Source organism: Python bivittatus, unplaced genomic scaffold, assembly GCF_059951505.1.
Source record: "Python bivittatus isolate LINGU-HERP-01145 unplaced genomic scaffold, Pbiv_v1 ctg000670_np1212, whole genome shotgun sequence".
Taxonomy (NCBI): Eukaryota; Metazoa; Chordata; class Lepidosauria; order Squamata; family Pythonidae; genus Python; species Python bivittatus.
In genome coordinates, this window is record NW_028277094.1 from 11,251,476 (window position 1) to 11,261,745 (window position 10,270).

General features: G+C 44.1%; 1 protein-coding gene across 2 annotated transcripts; it reads left to right on the plus strand.

Annotated features, from left to right (window-relative positions):
* Window positions 1-645: 645 nt before the first annotated feature.
* On the plus strand, window positions 646-9,085 carry MOSPD1 (motile sperm domain containing 1). 2 transcript variants are annotated; one of them, XM_025177078.2, is made up of 6 exons: window positions 646-831; window positions 4,288-4,545; window positions 4,740-4,815; window positions 5,766-5,997; window positions 7,566-7,727; window positions 8,007-9,085. In XM_025177078.2, exons 2-5 carry the CDS (start codon window positions 4,392-4,394, stop codon window positions 7,689-7,691), a joined length of 588 nt encoding a protein of 195 aa, XP_025032846.1. In that variant the 5' UTR covers window positions 646-831; window positions 4,288-4,391; the 3' UTR covers window positions 7,692-7,727; window positions 8,007-9,085. The 2 variants fall into 2 exon arrangements, with proteins under 2 accessions (XP_025032846.1, XP_007444501.1); XM_007444439.4 differs by having other exon boundaries at window positions 656-831; window positions 5,766-5,989.
* The last annotated feature ends 1,185 nt before the right edge of the window (window positions 9,086-10,270 follow it).

The window sequence follows — 10,270 nt, forward strand, 5'->3', positions numbered from 1 at the left end:
CTGGAGACATCTTGTGTGAAGCCAACATGTGGCTCCTTTGGGGTCACCTTGGTTTGTTCTGTGAATCACGGTTGGGCTTGGCAGTTGTACCCTAGTGTGAAGCCAACTGTGGCTTACTCAAGAAATTCTAATTAAGCAAACCAGGACACGGCGTGAGCCAGGCTGAGGAATCCACCGGGACAGCTGAATCTCCTGGGGCTTCCCTGTTTTGCAGGCTTGTAAGGATCCCTGATTTCCATCACTCTGGGTTTTAGGACGATCTGTCTGCAAGGCCTTTACTTCTGAACTGCATGTGTTTATTTGCTAATGACACGGGGAACCCCCACCCCCCCTTTGATTGTTTGCCTCAGGCTGGTGCCAAGCCAGACTCAGGAGGCTTCGTCCTCACCCAAAACAGCCGTTACAAATGGCGGCTTCGCCGGCCTGAGGACAGAAGGGCGCATGCGTGGCCTCGCGGCTGCGCTCCGCCACCAGCGCAGGAAACGGATTCTGCAGGCGGGTAGGCGCGCGCGCGCGCGCGCGCACGCTCTTGGGCGCCGCGCGCGCAGGAAGCGGAGGGGGGGTGCAGGAGGCGGTGACGCCAAGCGTAGGCGACGCGCACGCGCAGTGCCCTTGGGGCTTCCCTCCTTTCCTCTCCCACGCCTCCGGCCGAGTCCTCCACGTTCCCGGCACCCCTCGGTGGCCCATGACGCCAAAGGGGCGGGGAAATCGGGACTGGCGAGCCGGCCTGCTGAGGAGAAGCCTCGAAGCGGGCAAGGGAGGGAGGCGGTGCTTTACCCCGCTGTGGCCACTGAGACAGAAGCGTCCGGGACGGCGAGCATGGCCGAGGGGGTGAGCGAGGGCACGCCGACCTCGAGGGAAAGGGCCCTTAGCGCCTCTGCGGGTCCCTCCGACGGTGACGGGGGGAAGGGCCATCGGCTCCCCCCGCCCTCGGCGCCTCTGAGGGGCAGGCAGAGGAGAAAAGCCCCTCGGCCGAGGGAGAACGTCGTTTAGGCGGCCCTGGGCTGTGTGGCTGGCATGGAATTGCGAAGGGTCGTGTGTGCGCATAGACGCGTGTCAACAAGCGGGATCCGGGTCGGGGACCCCCTGCTCGGGTCTCTCCGCGTGTGCTCACCCAGCTTCTGGGTCAGCGTGTCGCATGGACGCGGCTACCGGGGGGGAAGCCCCCCCGCGCCCCAATTGGGAGGAAGCCAGAAATAGGGCTGATGGTGGTTAGTCTCCGGCCGCCGCCGGAGGAAGAGGAAGGGCCTTCGTCATCGTTCTTGCCTAAGTTGTTTACTCCGGAGTCGATTCGCATAGAGGGGAGGCAGTCATTTAGGGCTTGTAGGCTGCTCGGGGCTAAGAGGCTGATGCTGGGTTGCTGGAACGGGGTCTTCCCCTGGGGGGTCCTCAGGATTGCCTAAGCTGTGGTGGTCCTCAGCAGGCGCGAGATGTCGTTGTAGCCCTATTTAAAAATAAAGGGTGGGGGGTCTGAAGCGTCACTGGAAGCAGTTCCTGGGATTTGGTCTGGAGGTGAGTCTGTAGTTGTTGATGTGCTGTGTTTTGACCCACGTTCCATCCTTTCCTGAGCATCACTGTTGTTTCCTCTTTGGTTCTTGGCTCCGTAGACCCATGTCTCAGATTTGTATGAAATAGGGTGTGCTGGCTTACGGTCCCAAGATGGGGAGATGAGCAAGTGGTTTTACACAAATGACGAGGAGGAGAGAAGAATCCAGGTTGATATGCAACTTCAGTGAAGCAGATGATTTCCAACAACAGTAGAATGATTCATAAACAAGGAATCAAAACTAGTCCTTGTGTAACTTCCTGACTTTTGTTGGTCTTCAGCAGGAAAAAGTTTCTGAACTGTTTGTGAATGTTAAAGATTAATGGAAGTGAATGATGTGACCCCATAACATCTCTAGAATGTACTTGATTAGACAAGAACGAAAACTAATTTCACATTATTCTCAATCCTTCTTTTTGTCACTCTCTTTTTATATTAAAAGTTAAAAAGAAGCTTTGGAACTATGTCCTTTCTGTACTCTGAATAAGCTTGTTGGGATAGAAAACAAGGTAGTGTTGCTGCTGGGGGAGATTAAACAATAATACAGTTTCTGTGTTAAAGGCTACACATAAAGTCATTTATCCTGTGTACGATAATAAAATGAACAGAAGGAAGTTACTTTTAAGTAAATAAGCCAGGAACTGAGCCAGCAGAGGCTATTAATTCTGATTTCCACATGCATTCAGATGTCCTGTACAAATTACATCTTATATATCTTTTTAATTCATTAAAATAATCTTGTTATAGGTTTACAGTTGCTACTATAGGGTTTTTTTAAATACATTTTATAAGCTGCCTATTCAGAATGCCTCAAGGCAAATCAAATTAATATGTCACTGAATCTTCACAAACCATGATAGTTTACAACACACTAAAATATAATAAAACATCTAGAGAATAATAAAACATTAAAGCACAATAATATAACAATAACTATAGTGAGTGGAAACCTGCAAAATCTAAGTACCTGTTATGAAACAGAAGGAAGCAGCTGAATATATTGAGTTATCTCACTGTTTTTAATGAAGATTTTAAACTTTTTTTGTACACTGCTCTCTTACAGGAGGAAGGTATAAAATAAAATAGTAATAATTACAGATGGATACAGATGATTATTCAAAAACATATAGATAATCTAGACTTCCAGTGAGATGGCAATGTGAGCTGCATGCTTATGAACACCATCTGATAACTTTAAATTTTTATAGATTATCTGCCCTTTAATTATTATGCAATACAATAAGGTTCCATGTATTCTTTGGCTAACGTGTATGTGTTTACAGATACTTGGTTCTGTTCTGTTTCATTAAACACCTAGCAGATATTTCTATCTAGATTTTCCAAATGTAAAGACTTAACAAATAGCCTAACATTGGTGTGTTGTCTTTGGCATTAGTAAAGGCCACCTAGGTAGATTTCAGTCATAGATCTCTGAATCTAAAGTGTAGATTTAGATTTGGGCCTCTTGGGTATGGCAAGGCAAGATAAATGCTCTGTGGTGTACCTGTCTTTCACTGAGTATTTAAGAAGCAACTCCATAATGCTTTCAATCTGGGTGCTTTCAGAGATTTCTCTTGCTTCTGAATAACAAGTTTTTGGTTTTTTAAGTCATGAAGATGACAGAGAGAGAAGGCGAATGTTGATGCTTCTCTTTAGTGTGATTCAAACTCTCATGGTCTGCTTCCCTACTGTATAGCTCCAGTGTGATTTTGGCTGCCCACAAGCATCTTCTTCACCCCTGTCTTTGGCCAATTCTCCAAAAAATGGTTCTGTTCCGTGGTGGGACTTGAAACCTTTTTTGACAGGCATACTGTCAAAATAATGTCCTCCTCTGTGTTGCATTAATAAAAAGGTAGCTGCCAGAAGTGTAAAGGGGTTTGAATAATGGCCCACAGGACTGCCTGGGGCTTAGAAGTAGTAGGCTTAGCGAGAGAGTGGGTGCAGCATGACATCAGTTTGTGTGGTGTGGCAGATGTGCTCCCTTTCAGTTCATTGGTGGCTTCCATGTGTAGGCAGCGTGTAGAAATTACTTCCAACATAGTCACTGACTGGCAGGCCCTGGCAAAGTTTCCAGGGATGCTGGAGGCATATTTGTTCTCATTCATTCATTCATTCGTTCATTCATTTATTTATAGTATTTCCGGGGGGGGGGGGAGGATCTTCTTTTTGTCGGTTGAGCTCATATTCAGTGCTGTAAAGGTGATTTAGCTCTGCTTCTGGCATAATGTAGATTTATGGATAAAAGTCTGACTTCCTTAAAATAGGTTGGATGAGAAAAACACAAATTGCCAATATCCAAAGTGACTCATTTCAAGAGATTGGTTCGCTTTAATTATTAGCTTTTCCTGGAATTCTTTATTCAGTACCAGAGACTTTTTTTCAATGATCTTGTTGTGTTCTTGCAGGCTGGCAGGCTTCCAGAGCAGACTCAGTGGTGTTTCTTTTGTGCTTGAGTGAGGCAGTGCATCTAAATTATCAGCAGCACCTAAAGAATTGAGTCCTAATAATTAGATATGCCATGCAAAGTAATTGTAGACTTTACTTTTCCCTCCCAAAATGAGAAAAAGTGGCCCAAGCTCAGAGGTATACAGATGTTCAGTTCCAGTTGTCGATATGCAGCATCCAAAATTCCAACATTGCTGAGGATGTGCTCCTGGGATTTTGTTTCTGCATATTAACCTACAAATGATATATGTGGAACAGAAGCAGTTATATTTGCTGTTTCCCCCCTCTATTTACAGGCTTATCACAATGCTTTCAGATTCTTAAATCGCTGTGAACAAGAAGTCTTTGGAGACTGAGCTATCCTAAGTGCAGAAGGACCAGGAAGAAGGACTTAGTGCCAATGCAGCAACAAAAAAGACAACCAGAGTTAGTGGAAGGAAAACTTCCCGTCTTTGTATTTCCTACCGAACTTATATTTTATGCTGATGACCAGGCGACGCACAAGCAGGTGTTGACTCTCTATAACCCCTATGAGTTTGCCTTAAAATTCAAAGGTGGGTCTCCGTATATTTAAGGGTTGCTTGGGGGACCAAATTGTACTGAATTTTTAAATCAGAGAATGCAGGGAAATGGCAGACAGAGTAAAGTATGAATCAGCCTCTTTTTTAAAAAAATAACGTTTAGTGTATGTACTCAAGCCTTTTGATTGACGTTATGGCCTATTACTAACAGTTTTCTTTTATTGCAGTTCTGTGTACAACTCCAAATAAATATGTTGTTGTGGATGCTGCAGGTGCAGTGAAGCCTCAGTGCTGCATTGATATGTATGTAAACATTCCTTCTTGCCTTGCTCCTTAGTGGCTAGCAGTCTCCAGGCCCCTTCCCCACACTTCTTGCCTCTAGCCCCTTGGAATTGAGAAAGTGACAAAGCAATCCCACAGCAACCTTGACACAGTTCATTTAAATCATGTCCACAGCCATGTCCAGCTGTTCTCGGGCAATTGTCAGAGCATTTTAACCCTACCTACTACAGTAGCATAATTAACTCGGAGCCATTGAAATGAGTTGGGTTGTTCTTAGTTTTTGGTGTGGGAGCTAGACATAGCACGAGTGTCAGTGGTAGCTCAGATTGTGCAAATCCTGTGGAATTGTAGTGATCCCCAAGGGTGTCTGAAAGAACTGCTTCCATGAGCAACATCATTAAATAAAAGTGCAGGAGACTTAGGCTGTATTCAACTGTAACATTAAACTATGGTTTGGCATGATGAGGCTGAGCTGCAGTGACCCTTGGGTTCATGTGCTGTCTTTTCTTTCTCTGGTGGAACCCCAAAGAGGCAATTAGAGCTTTCTGCTTCGGTTTTGGATTAACTGGATCCAAAATCAAAGCAGTTGGTATTGAGGCTAGTCTTAATAGTAGCTTGTTGAAGTGATTCATGAAATCCACTTTGAAGATTGCTTGTTCCAACCCTAATTAAAATTAACTGTAGATTTTTGAAGTTTATAAGTCATGTCTAATCTAAAACATGTAATTTCCCTTGTAGCTGTTTCGTGTAGGAGAGTGGGAGAAATCTTAGTCCTAATGGTTACTGTGGCTTGTCCTAATAAATAAGGTTATAGAGCAATCACTTGGGGTCTTGTTGGCAGAAATTGGCTGTTTGCACACTTGTCCAAAACACTTTAGCCTCTATGAACTCTCATTAATAATGGTTGCAGAGCAGATTTCTCTCTCTGGAGAATCTGCCTGTAACAGCCATGAGGTTTGCTTCCGTTGCAGAGTGATTCGCCACCGAGATGTTCGACCTTGCCATTATGGAGTGATTGATAAATTTCGGCTCCAAGTCTCTGAGCAAAGCCAGAGGAAAGCCCTAGGAAGGAAGGAAGTGATTGCTACTCTGCTCCCCACTGCGAAAGAGCAGCAGCAGAAAGAAGAGGAAGAAAAGAGGCTGAAGGAGCATCTTGCTGAAAGTGTGTTTCTGGAGCAGACTTTGTGTCAGCCAGGTAATCCGGTATGCAGAATCTCTACATCAGCCCAAATGAGGTTCCCTCCCCTACGTGGTTTCTGCCGCCCTGTTGAGCAGGAGAACTGGGTCGGCTGGAATTCCATGAATTGCTGTCCAGCACACGTGGAAACTAAAGGCCTAGAGGAGGGCTCTTGTGTGACCTGTCACTTCCATGATGAAAATGTCTTTTATGGAGATCAAATTCCCTGCTAGAATTTTGTGACTCTAGGGAATTGGAGATGGGGCCAGTAGGATGTGCCTATAAGAAGGGCATCGGTGCACATCTAGGTTTTTCTGAACTGGGGCTGCCTCTCCTATTTCTGTGTTCCTTTCTCAGCTCTATTTTGAAATCATGTCTACATACTTCGATGTTGCTTCACATTTCAAAGGAAGGGTTTCATACTAAACCCTAACTGACAATGGTTTACAAAATAAGCCAAGCTGGAAGGGTTTGCAAATGATACTGCATTAGAAAGGGGTGTACAAAGCAAGAGGCTTTAAATTCACCCCTCTCCATCTGCTACAGTAAGCTGAATTTCCCTACAGCCTTGCCAAGCTCAAATTCTGCGTTAGTTAATTTTTGATCCAGGTGATTGAAGCACACAAGCTTTTTGCATGGCAGTTTATGGTCATTACCTCTTTTCATTTTCAAAGTGATTTTCCATTAAAATATGTACATTGTATTAAGAAGATGCTGATATAGATAAGTAGGCCCTATCTTCTGGCCCTTGGGGATCTAGGCCAGACTTCCAGCTTTTCCCTCTCCAGGAAGGGGCAGGAAGAGCTGCAGGGTGAGTTCCTGAGTTGCATAATGTGATGGAACTGCCAAATCCCTGAACAACGTTAGTCCTGCCTTCCTAGTCTGATGCTCTCCAGTTGAGTTAAGACTACAACTTCCAGAATTCATTGGCTGCCTAGAATTTTTGCATATTTTTCCTCCAACCTATCTGGAGGAGGCTAGCAAAATGAAGGTTAAGTAAAGGTTTCATTACGTTTATAGGATTTGCTGTCACAATGTACGGCAATGGGCAGTATCTTAAATAGCTTGGACAGGAGATTGGGTGAAATAGCAGCAGCGGAGGAGGAGGATCAGGATCAGCTCTATGGATCCTCCAGGCTCAAGTGCAGTATGCTATTAAATACTGGTGATCGGAGAGCAACATTTGGTGAGGGCCATCACCTTCTGTCCCACTCACAGGTTTCTTCAAAATAAGAGCCTGAAGCCAAATCCAGCTGAAGGCCCTCTTGGCCAGCGTTGCTAGTCGGTCAGAAAATAACCAGTTGTGTCTCCTAAGCTCATGATCAAAAGAGGAAGGCAGTTGCTTTATCCACCTTTTTTTTTTTACTGTAGTTGGCAGGCATGAAGCTGAATTAGATGACCATGGGTACAATCTAGCAAGACCACAACAGTAGGTGTAGAATGCAGTATATACATAGATTCTTTCCTTGCAGGTTAGAGTAGTGGCTATGGGAATGAAGACACAAGATAGATTAAAAGGAAAAACCCAATAAAAGCTGAAATACTATGTGATTCTGTAATTCTGATCCCCCCCCTTTTTTTCTCTTTTTTCCAGAAAACAGAATTGCCTCATCAGGGCCTAGTTTACTCACAGTCTTTGTGGGAATCCTGTGCATTGCTGCTCTCATGCTTCCCACATTGGGAGAATTGGATTCCCTGGTGCCTCTCTACCTCCATTTGAGCGTGAATCAGAAGTTAGTAGCTGCTTATGTATTAGGTACGCACCTTATGCTTTTATATTTATTATGGGATATCTGCAACATTCCTGATTTGCGCAAGACACTTACATAGGGAAATGTCACGTAAAGAAGCCACGTTACAAAATTGCCAAATAGTGGTGTCTGTTATCCAACAAGCCTAATGTTGAAATATGGGTAAAATGTGGTATATGTCAGATTTCCATAAATATAAATATTGCTGATTACACTCTTTTGCATACACACACAATGTAAAGTTAAGCTACAGACAAGCACTAACATTTCCTTCTTTCTTTCAGGTCTCATCACCATGGTTATCCTAAGAACATGAGTGATACTTTAATTGGATGCGAACATTCTTTTTTTAAAAAGGTGTTATAAATTCACATCATGAATGTGAACTGCCTTTGACTCCCATTTGGCTCATTAAGATGCTATGGAAAAATTGTTCAGTGATTTACAGTACCTTTTTTTAAAGCAATGTTTTAACTATGTTTAGCTGAAACAATTCAAGCATTTGGCTACGCTTCTGTTACAGACAGCTACCTAACGCTCAACGAGTATACCTGTGAAAGGAACCTGGAGCAACTTTTATATTTACGTCTACCGTACAGAATTCTTATTAAAGAAATACTCTGTTTGTTTTAAAATTCATGTTCGCATCTGTGTTTGATCACCGTGAACCCCAGCAGATACGTCTGCAATGTTAATTTGTCTTTTCCCTGTCTGTATTGCCATTAGTGCTAAATGACTGTATGTAGCGCTATCAGTATCAAGATGGCAGAACATTATTCAGAACTGATTACCCGACAGTGAACATTTTATAAAAAGGCAGCGGCGGCAGGCAGTATTGTGTTTACATAGTGAACTAGTTTGTTGATACATCCTTTCCCAGTGCGAGACGCAGGACTGTGCTATCCATTTTGTCCGGCTTAATCGCCTCAGTTCCTTTGCGTTGAGGCTTACCTAGCTAATTTTCAGCAAAGATGATCTTCGTACAGAATCCACTCCATCTTGGGGGTGGGATGCAGACTAACATTCCCTTAACCGGTACTGTCTACTTGATTATGCATCGAAACTAAGACAGTGCCTCTGTCCACAGGCGTGTGAGATACGTGCTTGGTCTCCCTCTTGCAAAAACTGAAACTGACTTTGAGGATGAATGTCTCTCACATTATTTGTCCATGGAAATGCGTTCTTGTCCACTTCAGCCCAGTCTTTTTTGTTCAGTTCGGAAGGAAACCCCGTTTTCTTCTCTGGACGTGGTGGTTCTGTTTCTGGTTCCCCCCCCCCCTCCTCATCTATCCATGTTTCTTAAAGGTCTAATGCACTTTGACTATGTAAGGAATGTTTTGGAAGATTAAACCTTTGCACCCACCCTCCATATTGTGCATTGCTTCTTTGTGTGTTTGAGAAGAACTGTGGCTCTGCAGATAGTGCAGAAAAGGATTACATTAGGGTAGCTGAAGGCACAACAGAAACTGCTGGCAAAATGGTGGGGTGTTCAGTCAGTGAATTCAAGCAATTCACTGCAAGTTACAAGTGGTAACTAGTAAACGTAAACATTTACAATCCTCAGAGGAAAACAGACTGCCCTCTCACCAAACAGTTATAGGTATGCTGTTTCAGTTCGCTCACCATGCTCAGCCATAACATATTTGGGTCTGAACTTAGGGACCTGAACTGAGTCAATTGTAGCTATTCTACAAACTAGTTAAAAAGCAGCGTTTATCATGACATGACTGCAGTAAGTGAAGAAATGCCTGCATGGTCAATTATTTGCCTGCAAGAGCTATTCATCCGACGTTGAAACAGTTTAACTGCTGATAGAGCCAGGCCTGCTAATCTTACCTAGAGCTGGATCTGCCATCTGAAATAGTGACAATTGTTTTGACCAGTAATAAGCATGCCTCGTGGTTTTTGTGAGGGCACCGAAATATCACATGCTTCAGACTAGATTGAAGCTCTGCATGAAGTTCCTTCATGCAAGTTGCCCAAGAGATCATGTTTACCCAGCGATGAAATCATGTAGCCCAGCTATTTTGTCCTGTGGCTTTGTTTACAGTATGGGGGTAGGGGAGGACATTTGCTCAGCAGATCTTTTGCAACTGTTCTGAACAAAATCAAGCGGAGATTTTTCTCGTTTTTCACTTCTTCAGAAGTCCCTTCTCTTGTAAACATTTCCTGGGGACTCAGGTACAAACTACACTACTTGCTAGTTAAACTTGTTCTGGATGGAAACCACTGGCATCTTGCTATACCTTTTCTGTCTCCCAACACAAAGTTGCTCAGCTCAGCAGGGTTAGACTTCTTTAGTTCTTGGATGGGAATGTGTCCCACTCCATTCCCTCTTTACAAGTTGCCTGGACGAGCCCGCTGCCAGCTGCCAGCAGGGAGCAAGCCATACCCTTCAGTTGCACTCCACCTCTTGCTGTTCTTTTCCTGAATGACACCCGGTATGATTAACCATCTATCTGGCTGATTTTTTCTATTACTTGCCCAAGGAGGCACTTGATTGTAAGATACTGCTCCAAACTACAGTAATATCTCCCACAATTTCCCC

Coding starts and splice junctions, on each gene's coding strand:
- MOSPD1 (XM_007444439.4), top strand. CDS start 4,392: ATGCAGCAACAAAAAAGACAACCAGAGTTAGTGGAAGGAAAACTTCCC. Junction 5,990..7,565: donor GCAGACTTTGTGTCAGCCAG/GTAATCCGGTAT, acceptor TCTTTTTTCCAG/AAAACAGAATTGCCTCATCA. Junction 7,728..8,006: donor AGTAGCTGCTTATGTATTAG/GTACGCACCTTA, acceptor TCTTTCTTTCAG/GTCTCATCACCATGGTTATC.